The 26,348-nt window shown below is 43.2% G+C and overlaps 1 protein-coding gene across 1 annotated transcript in view; it reads right to left on the bottom strand.

Annotated features, from left to right (window-relative positions):
* Positions 1–627: 627 nt before the first annotated feature.
* GRK4 (G protein-coupled receptor kinase 4) overlaps positions 628–26,348 on the bottom strand; it is a 109,163-nt gene continuing 83,442 nt past the window's right edge. Inside the window, exons 5-14 of the mRNA XM_088462242.1 lie at positions 24,170–24,233; positions 23,943–24,083; positions 16,890–17,080; positions 16,210–16,247; positions 15,201–15,290; positions 9,179–9,387; positions 7,141–7,278; positions 5,933–6,070; positions 5,231–5,362; positions 628–1,245 (exon numbers count right to left, since the gene is read on the bottom strand). Coding sequence (XP_088318368.1) covers positions 1,195–1,245; positions 5,231–5,362; positions 5,933–6,070; positions 7,141–7,278; positions 9,179–9,387; positions 15,201–15,290; positions 16,210–16,247; positions 16,890–17,080; positions 23,943–24,083; positions 24,170–24,233 — 1,192 coding nt within the window. The 3' untranslated portion in view covers positions 628–1,194. The remainder of the gene's footprint in view (positions 1,246–5,230; positions 5,363–5,932; positions 6,071–7,140; positions 7,279–9,178; positions 9,388–15,200; positions 15,291–16,209; positions 16,248–16,889; positions 17,081–23,942; positions 24,084–24,169; positions 24,234–26,348) is intronic.

Below are 26,348 nucleotides of genomic sequence, written 5' to 3'. Positions count from 1 at the left end.
TTTAAAGTAATATGAAGGTGGAAAACCACTTTAATCCATGGTTAACTGGCCATATTGGTCACAAATGAAAGGATTGAGGGAGTCCGCCTATCCCGGATGTCGTTTGGACACACAAACCGGTCGTCCCAGACCTGATGATTTCATATATACAGCAGAACATTAGTGCATGGCTTTGCCGACCTCCAAGGCAGTGCTTCCACGGAACACAACAAAGGGGCAAGTACATGAACAATCAATCGGCCCAAATCTGCGTTTTGCCAAAACGTCAAAATCTAACTTGTTGGAAATTTCCATTTAGCTGATTCCGATAATTTTTTTGTTGCAATCATAATTTTTTTACAAATTCATCGGCAAAACACAGAGTTGAGCCAACACAGAACATGCACCTTAACAATGCATGTTTTCTTACCATCAGCTTCCGGTACCCTTCCCTACTCTAAGGGTCAAGACCTCACCGCTGACTCACTATGGCCCTGTGTGATCCCGCAGCCACTAATGGTCCATCTTGGTTACTCTTCCGTCCATCCTCCATTTTGTAAAAAAAAAAAAAATTATAAAAAAATAAATAAAAAATCATGGCATTGAACGGCAGCAAAGGGGTACGGTAAACACAACAAAGAACATAAATAAAGCAAAAAATTAAAAGTTTTCCTTTAATCCACAAATTTAGCTTAAAAATAAAACCATACAAACAGTATAGACAAGTCTTTGCAGTTCTGCTCCTTATGAGAGATGGCGTTTGGTAAGGAGCCCGCAATCATTATGCTGCGCACCTGTCTGCGGAATAAAATGCAGAGGCGCGTCTCCCCGCAGCACTGTACGCGCTTAATGCCGCTAACACAGACTGTGGCTTTAAATACTATCAGTCATTCAAAATAACATTGTGTGCACATATAGGCATATTATATATATATATATATATTACATATAACTAATATACATATGCGCACACGCACGCGCACACACACTGTATGCATTGGAGTGGTAACGATTGTGGCCTCTTTTTTTTTTGTACAATACACTTTGTGAAAATATACATCTTAACAGAATTCAAGTAGAAATGTACAAAATCTGTAAACTCATACAGAATTCTTTGTTTAATTTATAATACACCTTTACAGTTTATAGATACAATAAAATATTTGCAGTTTTAATGCTCTAGGATTTGATTTTTTTTGGCTGTTGGACAGTGGTTCATGGTCTGGAGGCTTCTCCGTCATCATCGCTGTAAGATTTAAAGCAGACCTAGAAGAGATCAAGAAGAAGAAAAAGGTTAGAGAGGCAGGTTCCTTCCTGTGGGCCCGACACTGCATGGATCGCTAATCAGCGGTGCTATTTACATGTGTGCATTCACATTGCGTACACAGCCTGACATAAGGACGCCCACTTCCCCTTCCTCACATAGCGAAACAACCGGTAACATCGGACCCATGCGTACAGTTAAGGAAGCCCAGACCTCACTCAGGAATTGCTTACTTCTGTGCACGCTATGAGACCTCAGGAGGCGTCCGGTATCACAGTGGTTAATTTATGCACGTCCCTGCAACGGCGTTGAAACGCACTGGCACGCCTGCGTTCGCCCGACCACCCCCCGTCACCACCCACAAACGGCACTTCCTGTCAATCACTCTGTTCCAAGTCTGCGCAGCCTCTGCAAATGCAGTTGCCATCGCAATTGCTAGTTTGCGCACTGCGATGCATACACATGCGCAGAATGCAACAATCTACCGATTGCGTGCGTCTTTGCAAATGCGTTCCTTGCTGAATCAGACCCTCTGTCAGCTATATTGCAGCCAACATCTCAGAACGGGCTTCTTAAAACCTGCCCACAGCACCAAATGTTCAGTGAAACAGTAACAGGTTAGGATGGAAAAGAACAAACATTACAGTCAAATACCTATTAAATTTGATTTGGAAGGTTACAAGGCTGCAGGAGGTGGGTCCATCTCAGTGGCAAATGCAGGATTTCTAGAGGGGGGTTTCCAAATGCCTGAGTTTAGAGTAAGTGTGGCCAGTGCATGAAGATGGCATAATTAGCACTTAACCAGCTTTAATGTGTCAGTTCCTTTACACAGGCTCATAGGTGCTGCTTTCACAATCTCCCTGAAACGCTTTTTCAAAAGTAGGCAAGTATGATACACAGGTGTATTTATTACTGTCTGACACTTTATATTTCCAGCTTTTACCCACACCCTGCTAATTATTTCATTTGTGATACTGAGAAGAACGTGCAGCCCTAGTACAATTCTTTTATATTACTATTTCTATTGTGGTCATGGTGTGGGCTGGGGGAGGGGGGTTTCCAGGCAACCGGAAACCCCCCTTGAGTTTGCCTATGCATCTCAACACATGGGTTCAACTCAGAAGATTTCAAGTGATGTCACCCTTGGATCTCTCTTGTCCAAGCAGCAACGGGGGGCACTGACAAAATACTTTTTCTTCCATGCAAAGTTCTACAAAGACTCATTATAGTTACCAGAGGATCATTTTCTGGTTGCCAAACCCATGCAAACCTTTACCTTATTTGATATTGGGAACTCCAGGGGCGTTTATGTTTGTTTTTGTTTTTTTAACTTACTGGTAATTTCAAATTTTAGCCAAATATGCCCATAATGTGGATTGTGTATATGTAATACAAAACACATGTGCAATTAATAATATATACTATTTTAACTCTACTGATGGGTCCTGCGTACCCGAGTCCTATACGATGCTGTTCATCTCCCTAATCACTAAACGCACCTTTAGATCATCTCAATTATCAACAATAATCTTCTGCTGCCAAAAATGATCTCCTGCTCTATCTATCTTACAGCTCCTCTATGGCCAGAATGAAATCGTCCTGTAATATAGGAACAGCCGAAATGCCGTGTCAGGGGCTATTCAATTACAGGCTGCACTTAACACGGATTTCTGTTCTGGCCTTATTGCAGCCAGCGCAATTGTGTTTACCATAGCTACGGGTACTTATCCCGGAATCTATGGGTTAACGCGTGTTAGCCGCAGATTTACCGTGCGAGGGAAAGGACTTCTAAATAAATAGCTCTGGGATCTTAAAGCTTGAGGCTACGACCCTTTTCCTCGTATGATAACATATCGAGGATATTTGAATTCGCACCTATGAAACATATTTTGTGGTTGTAAAATGCGTTTGTAAACCACAGGTCCAAGCTATGTTCTGTATCTGTGGCAGTCAGAGCCCTGTGGTTATGGGTTCAATCCTGGCCATCCATTCGTGGTTTGTACATTCTCCCCATACTGGTGTTGGCTTACTCTACACAACCCAAAATCATACTGGTAGATTGGTTGGCTGATGACTAAAATTGTCCCTAGTGTGTTTATGATTAGGGAATCTCCAATGGCTCAGGGATGAAACATTTTCTGTACAGCACAGTGTAATATGCTGGCGCTATACTGTATATACAATAGTAAATAAATATTATATGTCTGCCCACCTTATTATATTGTAAGCAGTAATGAGCTAGTCTCTATACCAGGCGGGCCAGTGAGTAACCATTTCTAAATATGACAAAATGCTTTTAAAAAGGACCTAAGTACATTCCAGCAATAGAATTTTATTTTACATTCATTATTTTTCATTAAACAAATACAAAGGTAAAATAAAAAAACTAGGTTTAGTGTACCGTAAAGAAGTACGGTTTTAGACAATCGTTGAGGAGGTGTTCATATAGGACAAATAGCTCAAACGGCAAAGCAAAAGCTGGCAATCAATGCCCTATCATTTCCATAACTTGTCATTCCATCATCTTTGAAGTCACTAATTTTTCAAATAGAAATATTTAAAGAGGATGCGTCAGTAGGTTTATACAGGTTTAAAATAATGTATGAATTTACCCAACCTGCACCTTTGTTTTATCGCACAGAGACCTAGTACTCCTCATAGTTTATAGAGCTGCGTTTGCTACTGTATATACCTTGTAGCTTTTTAGTCAATAGTGACCACCCTCTTCCACTACCGAGCCCCTGAGAATATATCACCATCAGCAATATTACACTTCTCCGTTTGGATAGGAAAAAGAAACCAGTAAATTTCAATCAAGTTCACATTGATTAATGATATACTTTTTGTTTGTTTTTTTCACTTGGCTGACAGGCACTGTTAGATTTAGACAAAATTGTACCCAGGGCTGACTTTATGGGATGACTCAGTGAACACCAGGCCAGTTGTATCATATAGTAACACCAGGCATGTGGGCAGGCTTTGTTACATACCAGAGAAAAGGGGACGTTTAGCCTGAAACGTATGAAGTGGTTGTGTGGATAAATCATCTCTGGCTAAAACGCAGAATAGATTCAATCTGTGGCCATTGCAATCTGGTGCGACTCTTCCTGTATTTAGCACCCCTGGAATCTCATTTCTACTACAGTGTACCAAAAGTGACTGCACAGGCTGATTATCTCAGCAGGGCCCTTACCCCATAATTATACTCTACAGTGCATCACAGAGGCTGGGCAGACTGTTTATCCCAGCAGTGCCTCCTTCCCATGTGCACCAACAGAGCCTGCGCAGACTGATTATCCCAGCAGTGCCCTTACTCCATGATTATACTCCACAGTGCACCAACAAAGTCTGTAAAGAACTGATTAAACCAGCAGTGCCCTTATCCCATAAATGTAAGTATCCTATTGTATTACTTACACTAGTAGTTCCTCATACAGCACATAACATGGACTATGTGCAGCGTGCACAAATACTGCACCATACAGTATCCTCAATTTGTGCACTTTACTATGCGCCCCTATTGGGTCTGCGCACTAATACGCACAATGTAGGGGCGAATTAAGGACGAGTCCCCAACTAATGGGTCCCTACATAAATACAGCAAATAAGACATTGGGCCAAATGTAATAAGGTGCTGGATTCTGAAAGTCGAGAGATTTTGGCGAGTTAGCAGATAACTGTGAAGCAGCAATATTTAGTAAGACCAGACCAACCAGGTTTTGCTTTACTAAACATTGCTCTTTAAATTTATCTGATAACTCGCCGGAATCTCAGGCCTTTCAGAATCTCGCACCCATATTTCGTCCATTATCCAACAAGCAATTCTTTATGGTAAAAGAGGTAATAAACAGTAAACAGACAGTAACAGATGTGCTTATGTAACCTTGTAATATAGAAAGACCTTCAGTGCAAGAGAATACAATTACATTTCCTGTATACTGTAGCTACAGTAGTACTGAAAATAACATTTGATTGAAAGTGTCTCACCCCTCGCCTGAACAATCGATGGAAGAAGCTTCTCTTTGGTCTAATGTTCTGTTTGTTCACATCCAAGTCTGGCGACAAGCAGCCATCTGTCTCATAAACATTGATATCTTTAAAACATTCTGTTTCAATCATCTGCAAGAAAGAGAACAGCAGATACACAGAAAATGAGTATTCAAAGAGCATCGCAAGTGCCGGGACAATGTCCTGTCCCACAGAACTAGAGTAGACCCTATTATTCTGACGCCCACCCACCCTTTTTCTTCCCCAATCTGCAATGACATCCCCAGTTGTATCAGTGGAAAACAAGACAGACAGTGGTGATAGGAGAATGGGAATAGGACATGTAGGGCTGCAAGGAGACATTAGTCATATAGGACCTGTAGATGTAGAACTATTACAACCCTGGGGTATGGTTTGTAAGGCCAGACAGGTTGGTCCTGGATATTACGCAAAAAAATAGCCCAATATATAAAAAGTAGGGAAAAATATGACATTTTATCTTATTTACATATGGACACAATGGAATAGTATCGATACAATATATGCAATTGTATACGTGAACCCTTTATTGTGATCCAATTGCAATGGTATACAATATACAATTGTATACGTGATCCAATTTATTGTGCTATTTACACAAGGAGGGACATACAACTGGCAAACTATGCAAACTGGTTTCTGAATGAAAAAATATAAAAATACCTCTTGCTGCCAGGGGATGGAGACACTGCCCGTCACAAACTTTGAATAGAAATCATCATCTGTGGTATCCAGATTTACTCCTTTCACCGTGGAAAACTGCTCAATGTCCAGCACATCCTTACAATACACAGCGCGTGGCTGGAGGGGGGACAGAAAAAAAGCTTTACTGACCTCTGTAATACATAATGGCAGGATACATATATATAGATGTCAAACTACAGGTTTGCAAACAGAAGAAGCTTTATCCTGGGGATTTTACCCCAAGAACAGTCATAGAACACTCTTTTCTCCCAGTATCAGACACGTTGAGCACCACCATGTATTGGGAGTTGTGCATCAGCGGTCAGACACACTGATGATTGTTAGAGTCGGCTAGCCTGGCGCTACAAACAGCCTCAGAAATCTATGAATGGTTTAAATCAGGAGGTGCTCACTGCTCACCTTTATCTGTGGCGATCAATTCCCTTTGTGAAACAAGGATGATATGTATTATACTAGTATTTTTGGCCATTCATTTGCATAGCCTCTTTCTAGTGTGGCCACCATATAGCCCCATTCCATGTTCTCTCTAACCTCTTCACCCCATGTGTCTCTCCAGCCTCACGCCGCCCCCATGTGTCTCTCCAGCCTCACGCCACCATGTGTCTCTCCAGCCTCACGCCGCCCCCATGTGACTCTCCAGCCTCACGCCGCCCCCATGTGTCTCTCCAGCCTCATGCCTCCCCCATGTCTCTCTCCAGGCTCATGTCTCACCATATGTCTCTACAGCCTCATGACTCCCCCATGTGTATTCCTAGCTTCATGCATCCCCCCCCATGAGTTTATCCAGGCTCATGCCCCCTCCCCCCCCATATCTCTCTCATCACTGTGCCTACTCTCCCCCATCACAGCGGGGTTACATGGACCCAAAATGATGGCCAGCCAGCCTTTGATCATAACATTCTGGAAGTCTATCACAACTGATAGAACTTGCTCATAAGAATTGTGTGTGTGGTCACAGTCGACCTACTAATGGTGCAAGAAGGTAATTGAGCGGTATGGACAACACGAGACGGCTCACTGTACAAATCCATGCGGTGAGAGAAGGTAAAAATGACATACAATTAGTAAATGTAAACAGCACACTGGTTGGATACACAGAGGTCTTTAGAATGCATCATTTAAGTTACACATATTGTCACGGGTCAGGCACAAGTCACTGTACTAACATCAGGAAAGAACGGGGGCTCCAGCATGTTGGCTGCCAGCCGTTTGAAGTTGATGTTCCTGAATATTGGATGTTGCTTGACACCAGCGGCTCCATCTCCCTTACAGCCCAGCCGCTGCTTGGGGTCCTTGGTGAGTAGCTACATGGAGGAAAAGGACATTATTTGTGGAGGTACATCTTGAGGTACTTGGACAGGTCACATTTCGTATCTCCAAACGTTACAACACTGCTACTAAGAAATTAGTTTTGACATTTGCTCAGTGTATAGAAAGTAACTCTATACTTTCTGCCGCAGGTGCCAAACTTTCTAGTGAGACCTAGCACACTATCCAGGAGGCACACACTATACTGGGCCAAGCATGGTCTCCTCCAGCCAGAAATATATTATATATTTATATGACTAATAACAACGTGAAATGCAGAGACCAGTAAAACCAGCAAGAGAGTCATACTGGGATTGTTTGTAAACACTTTTAATCACAATTCCATTGATTCATTGATTCATTGATCTCATCTCCCAACATAGAGAACATAAAATAACGGTATCCGGAGAAAGATCTACAGTGTCTAGATCAGGGATCAGGGATCTTTTTTACCTTTTACCCCAAAATATATTTAGATACGCCGACGTTACCCCCTTGATTTAAAAGGTTAGGAAATCGTATCGTACTGCTCCCATATAATGCCCCTGTAGTAGTGCCCCCATATAATGCCCCGGTAGTAGTGCCTCCATAGTCATGCCCCTGTAGTAATTCCCCCATAGTTATGCCCCTGTAGTAGTGCCCCCATATAATGCCCCTGTAGTAGTGCCCCCATAATTATGCCCCTGTAGTAGTGCCCCCATATAATGCCCTTGTAGTGCCGCTTGTACAAAAAATCCCCGCTCCTGCATCCACCGCCGTCCGGTCCGCCCAGGTGCTCCTCGGAACTATGGGAGAGACGTCATGACGTCTCTCCCATAGTGCGCATGGAGAGAGGCGGAAGTTGGAGTTCAGAAGAGAACTCCAGCCTCTGGCTAACGCGGCGCTGCAGGGAAGGAGCCGGGCACCCACTGATAATAACATCTCAGCGGGCATCCAGCTTAGAGCCTCACTGCGGCACAGCCGGGGGTAATGGACGGACAGCCGGCTGTCCGTCCATTACCCCCAGGAATTTCGTTTTTACCCCATGTGGGGTAATTTACCCCTGTTCCCCGACCACTGGTCTAGATAGACAGCGAATTGATCAACACCAGATGGTCGACAGTTAAAAAAGTTCATCATGGACTTAGGTTGACCTGGTCAAAAGGACAACACGCAAATGGTCGACACAGACAAAGTAGATAACTGGTTTTTCATGATTTTGAGGGTTAAGATTAGGGATAGGCACTTGGCGAAGGGTTAGGCTGTGGAAGGGAATGGTTAGGATCAGTCTCTAGGGGGAGGGTTAGGGTTAGGCACCAGGGGGAGGGTTATGGTGAGGATTAAGGTTAAAATAACAAAGTGTTAGCCATTTCTATATCTACAATTTGTTTGTCAACCTTGTAAACCCGCCAACCTTAGTCCATGTCAAGATTTTAACTGTTGACCATTTGACCCCATCGACCGTCTAGTGTCGACCTATTGCCTGTCTATCTATACACTGTCGACCTTTTATGTCACACCCTAAAATATTTTTTTTTGGAGGTAAATATGTATGTAAGAGCAATGGACAATCCGGTTTCACTGTATAGATTATAAGTGGCATATTTGACACACTGAGGCACATAGAGGAAGGTTAAGGTTCAGCCATTGCTGCCCTGTGCAGGTATGACATCGGAGAAAGGGAAAGGGTCAAGGGAGTAAGGGGGAGCTTTATCAAATCAAAAGAGGACAAGTGCCCACAGCAACCAATGAGATTGCAGCTATCATTGATCTAGTATTCTATAAAATGAGATCTATAATATAATTGTTTGCTATAGGCAACACCTCCACTTGTCCTCTTTAGAAGGTTTGATCAGTCTCCTCCTAAGTGTCATAAGTACTTTAGTGTAATGACGTCACCGTTCCATGGTCACCTACCATCCTGCAGATAGATTTGGCATCTTCTGAGAATTTATTGGAATACTCCTCTTCATCCTCCTTCACTCTCCTGTCCACCTCATCCCGCTTCACTTTCTCCTTCCTTTTCCTGAAGGGCGACTGACCTTGGATCATTTCATAAATAAGGCAGCCAATCCCCCACCAGTCTGGGCTGAACGTATAGCTTTCATTGTTTATGACTTCTGGTGCTGAGGAAACAACAAGAACCGTCACTCATGAGATCTAATTTCTTACCCAGCCAACCAACATGTTATCGAATGCCTTGCCCTCAACAAAAATGGAAGATGTGACATTTCTGTGGGGAATATAAACTTCAGGGGAACTACTGAATCAGGGCAGCTATGGTTATCTTGTATAATCATCACTTACTGAGGCCGATACACATTCGCAGTTTTAAGCGACTGCGTCTATGGTGATTCAGAGTCGTACGCCACCTGCGGCTGAATGGGCATTACTGGCTGGTAACGGACAGAGTGAGGCAGTGTTGGGGGGGATGTAGTCGGAAATGCAGGTTATGTTGAGATGTGCGTACAAAGAGATCTGTCTGTCTGATTCCAGACGTATCTCTATCACCAGTTATAGGGATGGTTTAAATGTGCGATGATAATGACAATGGCTATTTACGCAAGCGGATGGATTAGAAGGCGTGGTCGTACAGATGCAGACAACCCTGCTATTGGGCAAATATCCGCCATGGATTTGATGATTGTGTAAGGATCGTGTATCCTACTTAACTATTCTGTAGCTGCCCCATTACGTGTCATCTCTTCCAGGCACTGCCTATTCTGCCTTATGTAGCCTATGCAGTGCGCTCAAAATGGCTGCTTCGCCTAGTACCTTCTTGGGTAGGAAGAATAATCCTTGAAGACGAAGCCCCAAAATGGCTGCCTCAACTTTGTATTATGTTCTTGGTTGATGTATTTTCTGCAAATCTAAAGCTCTGTTTATTTTCTAAAGCTCTGTATAGATTTTCTGCAAATCTAAAGCTCTTTGTGTTGAGGTCAATGGCTGGGGAGGCCAACATAGAGATGGGTCTGAGTGCTGGGAGCCTGTCTCACCCCCTACTCACTGTACCTCTCCCCTCACTACACTAAGCTTCAGTGTCCATTGATTCTCCTACCTGCATCACTGTGTCTTCTCTCGCAGATGCTGACTGAGGTCCGATCTCTAAACACTGCAGTGCTCTTCCTAGCCACATGACACATCCAAGGTGTCCATCAGTGCTCAAAGCACACCCCGCATGCTCAGAGGCATGCCTCTATTAGCTCTCTTTCTGTGCAGCTTACTGCCCATGGTGTGGCCCCACCCCCAACTCTGCAAGCAGTGTCTGACTATACAGAAGCGAGGCTGAGCTGTTGCTGCCTCATCTCTCATTTCCCTGCAGTCCCAGGGAGCTTTACAAACATTGTGAGTGTTAACTATAAAAATGATTACAATAAACAAAGATGATGTTTATAAGTTATAAATGTCTAGTTTGTATTATTCTAAATCATTTGTATTTCAAATCTCAGGAGTATGACAGGGACTGCACATCCCTGTTATTATGTTCATGGTTTCTGTAAAGCATCTTGAATCCTTTTGGAGAAAAGCGCTATATAAATAAAATTATTATTTAGCTCTGTCCATGTAGTGCGAGTGGAATTGTGGCCGACTTGTAATTCTGGACCAGCAGCACTATGAGCAACCACCTCAGAGAACATACAGATCCTGGTATTCCACCTACAGTACATCTGAAAGGACACCTCATTACTATCGCGAGTTACTGAACACAAGACAGTTTTGCTTAAAAAATATAAATAATGTTCCCAAGTTCCATACTACTTGCCAGAATCTGATAGGATTTGGAAAACAGAATGAAACAAGACATCTGCATAAGGTTATTTTTCGGGTTGAAGTGGGCTGTAATACTACTACTGAATAATACTACTGATAGCGAACCTCGACTTAAGAATTAGCCTACAGGCTGCACTTAGATTTCTATTCACCTACTCCGGAGGGTAGAAATCTGCTTTAAGTTAGGTCTTCTGACCTTATCGCAGCCTTCGCAGACACAGTAGCGCACAGCTCCAGGTGCGTATCCCAGAATCTATGGGTTAATGCGCGTTAGCAGCAGATTTACCGCACGAGGAAAAGGACCTGTAACTGAGTAGCTCCAGGCGTAAAAGTCTGCGGCTACAACCCTTTTCCTGACGCGGTAAGATATAGAGGCTAATTAAATCCGCCCTTAATGTCAGGACAATATTTTCCTAGGTTTGCACATTCCCAAGTCCTCAAGAGGTCGCAATTTCTCTCTGAGCCAAGTGTAAGAAACGTCTAATAATTATCACTATGGATAAAGGAAATCTTATACGAGTTAGTAGCCCATGAAAATGATGGGACATTGTCGCAGCTCTGAAAAGTCCCGGGTTCAGCACTGAAAGGGGTCACTTTTAGGTCATTTTTGCGAGACAGCGCGAGGGGCTGAGAGTAGGAAGGTCAGCAGCGGCTGTGAGCTCCCAAACAAAGGGGGCAACAATTGAATTGCTCCGTCGGGCGACCATCTTGTGGCCGCCAGCGCGCAATACACTTGAATTCCCCCCGTAGGGTTGAAGAGCAGAGTTAGCCATAATACACACACACACACACACACACACACACACACACACACAGTATATATACAATATTGATCAACCTTACTGAAAAGCTGGGTGCACTAATGTAACTTATACGGTGGGCCTCCCTTCATACATTTTCCACCATACAGTAAGCTAAATATATATACGATAGCTAGAATACTGTAACATATAAAGGTTTATTATTTGTTTTCTTTTATAGTATCACGCTGTATACAGAATATCTAATGACGTTGGCTTTAATACCACATTCCTAAGTATAAAGGAGCACGTCTCCTATTCCAGCATCATCAGAAGCAGCAGAGGTGGGAGGGCGGATTCTACATGGCACCGTACAGAATGTTCTATTAGACTTTACTAAAATATAGGAATGCCAATTACCTGGGAATTAGTTAGATCAATAAGGTACGAGGCACCTCAGTGAAATCACTAGTTCCTAGCAAACGGAGAAAGTAGAGCGTGGATTTGGCTCCCAAACTTTCTGTCCCCACGGAGGGTAGCAGTAACACTCTAATGATGTCTGGCCCAGCACAGGATGGGACCCTAGCACACTCACTGCTCAATACTACAGGGCATGCTCAAGAAATAAGGGGAGAGGCATCAACAGTTTAAAGATTTTTAGAAGTGGACAATTGCAGAAGTTACCCATAGTAACCAATCAGCTCTGAGGTAGCTTTTATCAAGTACATTTTATAAAATGATAGGTAGAAGCTGATTGGTTTCAATGGGAACCTTCTTCACTATTTGGACGACTTGATAGAAGATCACTGTAGTGCTGTGAGGGGAATGAATCTCTGTGCACTATGTAGGGCTGCTGCAGTCTGGGGCGCTGTTAGAGGATTGCTCAAAGGATATAGATGTGCCCAAGGGGTAAATGCACTAAGCCTTGGCAAGAGATTAAGTGGATAGAGATAAAGTACCAACCAATCAGCTACTGTAATTTTTTGAAACACAGCCTGTAAATTGACAGTTAGGAGCTGATTGGTCGGTACTTTACCTCTCGCCAAGGCTTAGTACATCTCCCCTGAAATCCTTTACTGCGTCCGGCCAGAACTGCTCAGTTCCTCTTTCAGAAGCGAATTGAGCATTTACTTATTAATCAGTAGAACTGACAGACAGAAATAAGCCTTTCAACATTAATATTTGATTAGACATGAGCATGGAAACCTACGTGACAAATGAATGTAATACATATTTATTTTCAAACATCTATTTTTTTTTATTTTTTTTTTAATGGATTTTGGATTAAAATAAGTTGTTTCAAACACAAAAATATAAAGCCTCAGGCGCAGTTTCACCGTCTTCCTAATGCTGAGTTCACCCGTTCATCAACGAAGCACTAACGTAGCTAGGCTTCAGGAACACAGATGTTTTTTTTGTAACACCTCCAATGTTAAGTGTTTAACAAAATGGAGGATGCTGTAACATGTAATCTGCACCGGTCTTCAGTTTCCTAAACACGCATGTGCACTGGAGATCCACGTTACATTAATGAATCAACGATCCCAGTGACTGTCTACAGTAGCAGTGGCTTCACAGAGGGAAGAATGCAGCAATGAAAAGGTGGTAAAATAACGACCCTGTGCCAGGCCCTAGTGGTTATTTACTAAGCGTGATCACATCCATAAACAACCACTATAAGTAGAAGGAATTTATGAAATTGCCCTTACTAAAGATGGCGCCTATTGTGCTCCGGCAGGTCAAAATAGCTGGGGCATAATCATCATCTAGAACATTCATACATGCAAAATCTTAGAATAGTAGAAGGGAAACTTTCCTTGCCTGTATGTGTGTGTGTGACAGAGAAAGTGGATTGCAAGCTGTATAAATTTTTGGATGCCTGTAGTAGAAAAATTAGCTTCACTGGGCAGAGGGGGTCATTCAGACCCGCTTGCGAGCAAAGGACGCTCGCAAGCGGGTCGAAGTTTGTCGAATGCGCATGTGCACGACGGAGGGAGCTACGTCGTGCGCATGTGTGAGACCCGGCGAGCGACGAGGAATACGTCGCTCGGGGTCTCGCACCAAAGGGGGCGTGCTGTCGATGGTGACTGACAGCACGCCCTCTTTGGTGGGCGTGCCGGGGGCGTGGCTGCCAGATGGAGGCGTTCCCATGGGAACGCCTCTGATAGAGCCAAAATCACTCCTGGGCTTGCGGCAGCGAGACCCTACCGCAGGGTCTCGTCACAAGCCCGATGGTCGCGATGGTCAAAGACCATCGCGACCATCATCATGGCCGCTCGCTATAGCTGTGGGTGGTCACCCACAGCTATACGAGCGTCCAGGAGGCCGCTCCATTTTTAGGGAGGAGGGCACTGATTCGTAGCGAGCGCTCTGGTCAGAGCGTCCGGCTCTGAATCAGGCCCAGAGGCTGATGTGAATGACTAGGCAGTTTTCCCATCGTACAGTGCTGTGTAATAGAGTAGCACTTTATAAATAATGGTTGACTAAAAATAATATTAGACTTATGGCAAAACAAACAGAGCACTGACAACAGTCATGTTCTAACGGGTGTGATACAAAAGGTCGACAATAATTTCAACTTCAAAAGGTCAACATGGAAAAAAAAGGCCGACATGACAAAAATTGGGCAGTACAGAACGTTAAAAAAGTTTAAAATGGTCAACATTTTTTTTGGTTTTTCGACCCCTAATCTTTACCCTGACCCTTCCTTTGGTGCCTAAGCCTAACCGTCCCTCCTAGTGCCCAACAGTAACCCTCCCCTCGCTGCCTAACCCTAACCATCCCGCCTAGTACCCAACCCTCTGGTAAGTGCCTAACCCTAAATTAAAAAAAAACATGTCAATCATTTCCATGTCGACCTTTTGATCATGTCGACCTTTTGTACCTGTCGACCTTCTAGTACTGACCAAATCATTGTCAACCTTTTGTATGGAACCCGTTCTAACAATGAGGGTGGCAATAGTCATATAATGTGGAGGGGGTATTAACGATGACATTGCCCATGAACAATGATGGCATACCAAGTGAAACTAAGCATTAGAAAAGTGGAGACTGGTATGTAATTATATGTATGGCTGCACATTGCAACATGCATATTTCTTAGTGTATGTCATCCTGTATAGATTTTATGGTTGTGCTTACTGGGTATAGAAGTGTGCTCTGCATGATAGATGCTTTCTTCAAGTTTTTCATAATAAAATAGTCACTGGGTGGCAGTGTTCTAATGCAATATTTCACTTGGCTGAGATTTTTTTTTCTTTTTTAAATAAATGATTGGAAATATGCAGAGAAATGAACATGTGCCCCCGTCCATATGATTTAATAAACAATTATAAAAAGGAAGTAAAAGTAGCAAGACAAACCCCACTTGTAAAAAGTAAGGTACATTTGCAGGAATGAAAGGTAAGCCGGGAAAACAAGTTACATACCCATGTAACCCACTGTGCCAACTCTGCCGCGGATGGTCTCTCCATCGGGTATCTGCACAGCTAACCCGAGATCTGAAATCCTGATGTGTCCTGTGCAAGGAATGAACAAGTCAGGATATTGCTATTCCTTGAGGGAACATTATAAAGTCACACAATCCTACAATCCACAATCACAGAGTGGAAGAGAACACAATATGGCTCCTATGGCCAGAACGGTCACTTAGTAGCATTGCATTGGGTAGTGACATACTTGTAATTCCACTCTCATTATTAACAGGACTAATGTGGATGTACAGTATAAAACACTCAGTGAGCCGTTCTGTTAGCGAGTCTTCATGATAGAGGCCAGTGACATTACTAAGGATGCAGCCTCTAATATTGCTATAGGCAGTGACTTTACTGAGGGGATGCGGTCAGAATGCCGACCGCTGGTATTCCGGCTGTCAGAATGCCGACGCCGGGGTAGGGTTAGGTTAGGCTTACTTACCTGGGGGAGTCGGCATTCTAACCTGGTCAAGACACAGGTTTTGGGATTCTGATCACCGGCATCCCGTAACCACCCCCTTACTGAGGTCCCCTTAGTAAGGGGGTGGTGGTGGTGGGGGGGTAGATGGCGAGCAGATGTCCCCAATGAGTACAGCTAATCAGTAGAAGTAATTGTATAGCTCCCGGGCACTTAGCATTAGAATTGAATAGACTCGCAGTGGTGGCGAACTTTGGCACTCCAGCTGCTGTAGGACTACATATCCCAGCATGCACTGCCAGAGTTCTGCTATTAGGCAATGCTAAAACTGTGGCAGGGCATGCTGGGATATGTAGTCCCACAGCAGCTGGAGTGCCACGGTTCGCCACCACTGGAATAGAGTCTCCAAACAATAAGCTGCCTTAAATCTGTTCTGATTAGCAAAACACTGATAAAACTAGAACCTAAATATCATGATCACAATAATGTCACATACCAGCACCATTTGTACTGCTTCACACATAAACCCCCCCCTTGTGCGCTTACCACAATCATCCAGCAGAATATTTTCTGGCTTCAAATCTCTGAAACATACGATTAAAAACTCCAATAAGCAAAAAATGTTTAGAAAAGTCGTCACTAATTGCAGTTATTTGTAAGCGTTCTTACTACCATCAGATTACAGCGGTGTCTCCCTATTTCCCACCGGAGATCTTTAACTCGCACTCAGCATTTATCCCATTATTTAAACCCAAATTAACAGGGGGCACAGACTCCTGTATCTGGTTTACATCATGTAAGACCTTAATTAAGCATGGGTTACATCTTACGGCTTTGTCACACTTTAGGCCTGTACACGGGGGTGCACCCAATTAGATGCAGCGGAGCAACAAACTAAATTGTGAGCCCTAAATTGCATATTAAAATAAAATAGATGCATGTAGAGGATATAAAATATTATCTGTAATTTTACATCCAGAAATAAGATCCTGTGAACTGATCACTAAAATCACAATGAAATGATTCAGAGTAATTGCCAAACACAACCAAATTCTGTATTTGGTGCAATCCCAGCTGCAGGAGAGACCCAGATACAGACATAGTACATTACCTGCCTATCTCTGCAGGTACAAACTACACAATAAGAACAAGGTAATAACATACAGAATGGCCTGCTCTGGCTCAGCGAGGCACTAACAGACTACCATACGGCAGCAGCTTCTCACCTGTAAACTATTCTCTCTTTCTGCAGATCCTCCAGCCCACAGCAAAGCTCGGCAGCATAAAACACAGCTCTCTGTTCCTCAAATCCTGGATTTCCCATGTTGTATATGTGAAACTTAAGGTCCCCTCCATTCATAATGGTTAATACTAGGCAAAGGGCATCCTTTGTTTCATATGTGTAGGCTAAACTAACCTGGAGACACAGAAGGTTACATCAATTAATGTTTATAGTCAAACAAACCTTTTAGACTTTTACAGAACAGAAGTTAAATCTGGATTGGCACATCTCTCAGTTTACGTTTTATATTACAAAAACTGTAACTGACCACTATTATCCCCCATTAAGTTAAGGATAACTCCACTCAAAAATGTTTAATTTAATATTAATTAAAATAATTATGTTAGGTTCTGCAACTTACTGGAATGGCTCCTGATACTACCTGAAATTGCATGTTGAAAACTCAGGAACAATATATTACTGCCCATTTGACTAACAGGTAGAGAGTGCAGTCTGCCGTTTGTTCCCATGGTTAGAGAGGTTGCTAATGGAAGGATAGTTATTTGCAAACTATCTATCAAAAGACAGAAAGAGTGCGTTACAGAGCTTCTGTGAGATCATTTCAGGATGAATTCTGAAGGTAAAATAATTTTGAGTTGCTGCCCATTTATTATAATTAACGACTGTCTATGCATCACTGGAACTGTCCATCTATCTTCCTGCAGACGGCAAATAGGCCCCACTCAACGCTGCCGACAGTGGACATCCTGTGCTTAGATTACGGTCTAAATGTTATATCAAAGACGTGCACAGCCTGACCATTAGCAATACTACACCTCTTGTCTTGAAAGAGAAACGGGATTAAATATTCACTCCAAAAATGGAGCATGAACATTAAAGTTAAACTATGCCAAAAAGGAGATGTATGAAACCGTCAAGAAAGATAAAGTGCATAAATGGCCCATAGAAACCAATTAGCGTCTAGCTATAATTCATCTAGCACAGCCTATAAAATGGCTGTTAGCAGCTAATTGGTTGCTAGGAACATCATCTCCACTTTATCTCTCTCGATGGTTTGATACATTTCCCCCCAAATGGTTAAGCATGGTGGAGACAGCCATTTTCCTGGGCTAAACCATGTGTCACGAGTATACTGCCCATTAATTCACTAGAAATCAGTGGCTCTACTTCCTAACTTTACTAATATTTACTCGGTTAACTGAGAATGGCTGAGACTTCCACTTAAGCAATAGATAAAAACTGCGGCTGTAACTATATACTGAAGTTTATACAGTATAAATGTCCGTGTGGTGAACAACACAGGTATTACAGTGTGTTGAAAGCACATCTCTTTCAAAGCAACAAGACAAAGACTTTGTATTAGGAATGACAAGATGCCTATTATGAGCTAAATTGAATTAACATTCCAGTCTGTTTTCCCACTTTCTTTCTGAAAGCCCCATTCTTGTAGTCCCAGACTTTACTGCCTCGTTTGGTTCCGGCAGGGGACGTATAGTAACGGCTGAGGGACCCTCACCGTGCCAACATATTTGTGTGCAAAATTCCAGCAGTGTCATTTTAAAATCAGGGGTTCTGTGGATTCTGTCACCCAGAGGAGATCAGAGCACAAAGAGGCTTCTGTTGTATCCATTGGGCAGTGTCACATATAGAAAGTCAACGCTTATTCTTCACAGACAGCGGACATGTTCCAGTCGCTTGAGGAGGGCTCACAAATGCAGCGGCGAACTCCTGTGACTGGATTTATTTCCCCAGCCTGAGAGCTGCTGAGCAATTATATACATGACAGTGCACATGGTGCTTGTACAACGTGGTGGCGGACATTTTGTGGGCTAAACTATTATTCAGGTGACTGCAGCCAACCAATTCACCATAAAGAGTGATGTCTCTGAGGTGAGGCGTGAGGTGCAAAGTGTTTCATGGCTCAGTGAGGTCATCAGTGCCTCATAAAATGATAGACTGCAGTCAGCTGCTTCAGTGATATTAGTCTATAGTGAATTAACAAGCAGCATTAAAATGAATTGTTTGAAGGGGTCATTCATTTTGAACAGCAACCACAATTAAAAGCTTAGGGACAAGCATTTTAGGACTCCACAACATAGTTGTCAAATATCAGTAAATGTATGATTAGTATTAATGAAGTAAAACTTTTATTACTTTACCTTAAGAATTTTACTATAACTTTATTATAAGAAAAAAAACAAACAAACATAATTGATCCTGTTAATATAGTATGGTATCATAGTTGTGTTTCAGTAAATACTACCCATCATTACATTACTATAAAACAGTTAACTAAATTCCACTATGAATATGACCGTTGTCCCAGTAGAAAGGAGTTGGTTATGTAATAAAACTCCAATATTCAACTCAGTTTTCAATGCTTTCTACTCTTTCACCACTAGAGGTCACCATCGCCATACTTTCATATTATACAGGATTTTAAAAAATAAATACAAATCTACGTTGTACAAGTTTTTTATTCTTGTATGCAAGGTAAATGAATGTATGTTTAAAAATGTATAAGATAATGTTTTCTGTGTCCGCAGAATGGTGCATTTCTCATGAATCTTTAAGCACAATCAATAATGACCAGCATTTCATGGTTACACTTATCTCTGAAGTGATTGGACCTGACTTGCACATAATTTATGTGTCTCGGACATAGTTTGAGGTGTAGTCTGACAGAGAACTGGGATCCAGAAGTGACAGGTTCAGCACAGCCTAATATCAGTACTGTCTGTGCCTCACACTGTGTAGTAACAGGGACATAAAATGTGGTATCCTACGTACAGTAGTGCGCCCAAGACGACTGCCTCATTTGGTACCTTTGTGGGTGGAATATATAACCCATGGAAGTTATTTCCCAAAATGTCTGCACCAACCCTGCAATATGCTTATTGTGCTCTCTAGGTTTTGGTTGATTTTAATTATCTCGGTGCGGTTTTCTATTTTTTTTGTAACACCAAATCCTTGTACAATGTACCATGGGCCTGATTCAGAGCCAGACGCTCTTTAAGAGCGCTCGCTCTGAATCAGGGCGTTTTTTTTTTGCGGCCTCCTGGCTGCTCGCTAAGCTGTGGGTTACCACCCACAGCTTTTGCGGGCGGCCAGGTGATGGCTTGCGACGAGACCCTTGTGGTGGGTTCTCGTCCGTCGTAAGCCCCAGAGAGCTTCCTGCTCTAACAGAGCAGGAACCTCTCCACTGACATCACTGGTGATGTCAGTGGTGCCTCTCACACACAGCAGGCGTTCCTTCGGGAACACCTCCGTTTGTGTAGCCACCCCCCCCACCCCGCCTACAAAACCGGGCGAGCTGTCGATCGACATCGACATCCGCCCCTATTGTAGTGAGTCCCGGAGCAGTACCCCACCATCGACCCGCTTGCGAGTGATATGCGCTTGCGAGCGGGTCTGAATCAGGCCCCATGTTTTCTGGTGTCTGTAAAGCAACTTTGAGTCCTATGGGAGAAAAGCGCTATATAAATCAAATTATTATTATTATTAGTATGAATAGTGATAGACAGCTCATAGTATATATAGCATTGCTGGCTGGCGTCTTCCTAATCAATACTGAGATAAGCTCTGATAATTTGGACCCGATTCAAAAGGTGGACGCTACTTCATTCGTGACTGCATCCTTGTACGCAGCGGTACTGCGAACATATGCAAATGCAGCGTCCGATTACATTTGTGCAGAGACTCCCACCGGCTGAGTCTCTAATTCGCAGCTTGCATACTAAGACGCACCATGAATCTTTTGAGCAACCCTGTGGGTGCTCATAAATGTCCTTCAGAACTAAGCGCCAGGGGCCAGTGCGACAGCGTACACAGACCATTAAATGCTCACTAAACGCCCGCGTTTCACTAGCCACACTCTCCCGTTACCTCCCATAAACCCACAATGACTATCACTCACTCTACATCCAAACTCCCACTGCGACGACCACTGCCGGTAACCAGTCCCGATGCACGCACAAAGCGACTCGGACGCACGCGCAGTATAAAAAGCATCGCTCAACTGTGCAAAAATCAACATAGCAGCCACCGGTCTACCAGGTCCTTTATACCTATTGTACATGTGCCTCCTATTTTTGGGCAATATGCATATGTTGTAATAGGATTACGCTATTTGTTTATGTTTTATTTTTGAGTGGTAAAGAAGAACTGACAGAGGGAAGCGGTCTATGAAGTGGGGATATGATCTCAGATAAGCTTTCCACTATCTCCGATTTTCTGCACTTGTGGTGGATTTAATACACCTCTTCACTAGGAGGCGCCCTTGTTTCTGTATAATATTATATATATATATATATATATATATATATATATATACATATATATATATATATATTGTATATATGTATAATATATATATAAATATATATTTTTTTATTTTTTTTTCACAGCCACTATTTATGAATAAAGAATTTTTATGCACAATTTACAGTATTATCTTGCAATTAATTAGCATGTTACAATTGATCGAATTTATTTTAAAAGGTTTGCTCGTTTAAGAAAAAACGTTCTACAGGATATATTATATAGAATGCTGCTTACATGAGTTTTATATTTTTTTCTGAATAAGCCGGCACATGCAAAACGACAGAGACTAACCCAGCAGGGCCATAAATTGCTCTTGGAAAGGAAGTGAGGAGGGTAGGTAGGGGATCAGGTAGTTGGCAGGTAGGCTAGAGCGAGTTCCATAGAAGAGTTTGAAGCAATGGAGATTGGGGGGAGAGAGAGTCTGATAGAGCGGGGGACAGCGGGAGAGGAGAGGCGGTGGTCACTTGGTCACTGGCTGATCAGCGGAGAGGCCAGGAGGTAGTGTGGAGAGAGGTAAAGTTGCAGACGTATGTGGGATAGCATAGGGTTAGAGCTCTGTAGGTGAGGAGTATAGTTTAGGAGCCACGTGGGCTGAATGCTCTCTCCCTCGCCACACTGACCAATCACCCCTGACGCAGTCATACCACTTCCTATATAAGTATTAAGTCTCCCCTGGGACAGTGGCTAGCAAAGTATGCTGGTACTTCTAGTCCAACAGCTGCATCACAACATTTCGTTCATTAGAGTACGGTAGCCATACACTACGGTATTCCAGCATCCCGCATTGCACTAACAAGGTTTTACTACCTTATACTTTTTAAGTCGCTTTTTAGTGTTCTGTATATTTGCCACGTCATGGTCTTCCAGCTTATTGCCATGAGTAGTCAGTGACATGCAGGAATGTGAATAAAAATATACATTACAGTAACATAATGGCTAGCATTATCTATTAGCATCAATTATTCAAAGACAGCATTTTTTTCAAATAGGATTTCATCACAACCAAAGGAAGTTTGATCAATATTTAACTTAGTTTGGACAAAAGTGTAGCACTCAGACTATTGATTGTTTCCTGGGACGTGGAATGTTTGCTGGCTTTGTCCAGGGGATGAGTGTTTAGATAATTTTTTTTTTGATGGGGGTAGGTTGAACGTATGGAAGCAAAGAGATGTGGAGCCCATTACACTTCCTGGACAGAGAGCGTTATCGATCTGTTGACCCTTTCGCCATCCACTGGGAAAATCAACCGATAAACTATATTATATAACTTCTAGAAGAGAGCAAGCGTTAGGTGTTCCATCGGCCCACTACTGTCAGAGCAGCATTAAGCAGCTGCGATCATAAATGGTCCCGTCATTCACACTAGTGTCTACAGCAGGGATGGGGAACCCCAGGCCCAGAGGCCATATAAGACCCGCGGAATCATTTGGTCTGGCCCTTGCAGCTTTTTCTGCTAGTCTTATTTGGCTAGCAGGGTGCCTAGAATGGCACACTGCAGCCAGAATCTATGCAGCAGTGCCGCCTGGAGCGTCCTTAGGACGCTTCAGACGGTCACACCGCTGCCCTTACAGTTCCCGGAGCATCCTCAGGATGCTTCGGACATTGCTGTAGTCACCGGCAATTGTGACCCCACCCCTGTATGATGTCACAAGGAGGGGGCGTGGCCATTCACCTGGCCCGTGAATACTGTATATATCAAAATGGCCCTCAGCAGAAAAAAGGTTCCCCACCCCTGGTCTACAGCATAAAATAATGAGCTTTATAGCTTGTGGTGGTATTTACTAACAAAGCCTAAAATGCAGTAAGAAAACAAAAGGGGGGAGAGGCAGGGTAGAAATAACCCCATAGGTGCTGCTGCAGGATCAAGAATAACTTAGTCAATGGTTTTAGTCGATGTGTTCCCCAGTAGACTTACCCATGGGTGGATTACTACACACGGGTAACTCTGGGAGATCTCCACTACGTTAAGCTAGCATCAAACTGGCCAAGTAAGAGGACATACGTAGGTAGCAAAAACTAAACAAGTTGTGGCCGTTCAGCGATCAGGCCAAGAGGCTGGATTACTTCTGGACGGCATGAGGACCTATTAGGACCATGAACAGATGACCACACACACACAGACTGACAGATATCGCCTTCTGGGCAGATTAAAGGTCACACCCTGTAAGACTTTGGTCGGATTATGTTTGGCAATATAAAGCTCATTTCCATGCCACCCGAACTGCACGATTGGACAAATGGGCAGCTATCACTAGGGACCCCCCAACATAGCGCAGCCACACTCCCCCTCCAATTGTTTAACATCTACAGAGCTCCCACGACGGGGACCACATCGCCCACACAATGACCCCCAAGTACCGGGCCCTGACCATTCTCTTAGTGGCCCTTACAAATATGTGGACTAAGCTGCTGAGCATGATGGGAGATATCATTCAGCAACATCCCCTGTGGTCCTGCCCTCTTTCTCCCTATTTGACTTGCCTCCATCCCACACTGCTTCCCATCGGTGTCACATAAGAGCAAATAATAGTTTCAGCTCTATTGGAAATCGGTGTCAAATGTTAGAAACATGCACATAATAAAATAACATTGATGTGTACAGCGAGGGGAGCTTTGCCCATAGAACTCTGGCGCCCCCGGCTGGTGACTGTGTGACCGTTGCAGCAAATTCAATGATTAACAAAACACACAAGAAAAAATGGCTGATACTTACTACAAATCGGCTATTTACTTTTTCTAAAATCTGTTTTTCATTTAATGCCATAGATTCTCCTTTCCTCTTTTTTATCCTCTTCTTTTCCAGCTTTTTACAGGCGTACATCTTCCCGGTGGCTCGTACTTGGCAGGCGCACACCTAGCAAAATAACAGGGGCGAGTCAGGAAAGCACTGTGATGCCACAGGGTAACAGGCACTGGCAGCTGGTCACTAGATTGCCTCACCTCGCCGAATCCACCTTTCCCCAACACCCGGTAATGTCGGAACGTGTTCTTCGTGACTGGTTGCCTAAAAAAAAAAAAAAAACATGAGGTAACAAATAATTGAAGGATAAGGATTTTAAGACCCATGAGCAGTGATCGTGTATCTGACCACAGAATGTATCTAACCACAGACAGAATATAGATGATCTAGCAGAGTGCATGCAGTAATGCCTGCAGCTTCTTTGGGTGAAGACATAGGCCCTCATTCAGAGCTGCTCGTAAGCGGGCGCTCGTTCGTCAGTGCGGCCGAAAATCGTTTGTTCGCTAAATAGCAAATGCCTGCTATTTTGAGTGACAGGAGGAGGCGTTTGTGGGTGGTAACAGGGGAAGGTGCTTGAAAATGGGGAGTGGAAATCAGAACGCAGGCGTGCTTAAAGGTCAAAACGGGCGTTTTATGGGTGTGCATAATTAATACAGGCGCTTCATTGACCACGTCACTTGGTTTTTTTAAAGTCAGAACTGCTCGCATGATTGCGGTAGGAAAAACCAACCACAAGAATAGCGAGCAGTTCATACGCTGTTCGATGTACTCGATTAATCTATTAAATAGCGGACATGACGTACGATGCGAGCGGCCAGGGGGCGTCTTTTACAAAATTACGACAGCATGTTTTGTTCGCTCGTTCAGACATAGAGACGTGAACAGACCGAAAAGAGCGAACAGTTCATTTAAATAGGCACCCCCTTTTTCTGAACGAGCGAGCGCAAATAGCGTCCGGCTCTGAATCAGACCCATAGTATACAGGACTCTTCATATGTCCACTCCCACCACCAGTCATTTCAAACCCACTGATATCTGGCATAAGAAACAACAGTGGAAGTTGGATTGACGCAGGTGGCTGCCCGTGATCCCTCTTTCCCCAAAATAGAATGTATTAACCTCAATGTAATGTTATATACACTCCACTAGAGGGCATAAAACCAAAAGTAAAAGATAGGCTGACACCTGTACTTACAAATTAGTCAGCCGCAAGGTAACAGAAGCATTAATGGCGGGGTGCGAGGAGGGGGGATTATTCAAATCTTGGAGATAAAACAACCAATCAGCTTCTGCCATTTTTCGAGCACAGCCTGAAAAATGGCAGTTCAAAGCCGATTGGTTGCTATGGACAACTTCTCCAAGATGTGATACATTCCCCACTATGAAAATAAACGTAAAAAACAACAACAGCAAGTAGTGGTTCTGTGTCAAAGTTGTACTGTTGTGAATATTGCGTTCCTTTATTTAGAAAGCGCCAACATATAATATAACGTAGCGCTGTACATGGACATAAAGGTTGAGAAGGCCTAGCCCAAATGAGCGTATAATTTAGGGCGTTTCACTAGCTTTTGGCCCCAAAGTTTTTCTTATTACTTCTAGAGTAATTGGCGTAATTTAATGTAATGTAACACAGACATACCTTGAGTAGTCCTAGCAAGTGTTGAAAGTGTTCGCCATTAACCTCTAGGCCAGCTGTTCACACATGTGCAAAGTGAAGGCCAGCTGTTCATCACCCTAGTCCACAGCGTAGTCCAAAATTGGACAACGCTGCAGTCCCACCTATGAAAAGTCAATAACTTTAAAAGTTATAAGAAAAACTTTGGGGCCAATAGCGAGTGAAACCCTGTATAAGTAGGTGTAGGAACAACTAATATATATAGTAGTAGCTAGGGAAAGGGTGATGGCTGGAGGGTGATCTGTTCCCTTGACCCTCCCACCAGAGGTTCTACCTACCAGTGTATGTGCTGTTTATATATCCCAAAGAGACGTATGTATGTATGTATCTATCCATGTGTTATACTGTCATTGTACAACATCTAAAAATACAGTGTATCTAAGAATTACAAGCTTAAATCCTTCACCACCACTGCTCTGATCTGTAACGGAAAGTGTCTCTCTCTTAAAACACATCGCTTCTGATACTTCAAGAAAGATGAAACAATGAGTCAGTGACTATAAAATCGCTATTCAAATCGGGTATGTCTAGAACAATGCCGACTCAGGGAGCCTACAGAAGCGGCAAAATACAAGGAATACATTCAAAATATAGAGTTATGGTAGACTTGCCTAGATAACTCCTTTTCTTCAAAGTCCATAGGATCCACAGGGATACCATGGGGATATTACGGTTGGAAGACCAGGCACCAAACAGTTAAAGCT

This window comes from Taudactylus pleione, unplaced genomic scaffold, assembly GCF_031769625.1.
Source record: "Taudactylus pleione unplaced genomic scaffold, aTauple2 ptg001166l, whole genome shotgun sequence".
Lineage (NCBI taxonomy): Eukaryota > Metazoa > Chordata > Amphibia > Anura > Myobatrachidae > Taudactylus > Taudactylus pleione.
Note: the sequence above shows the minus strand (reverse complement) of the source record. Positions and strands in the feature narration are given on the sequence as shown.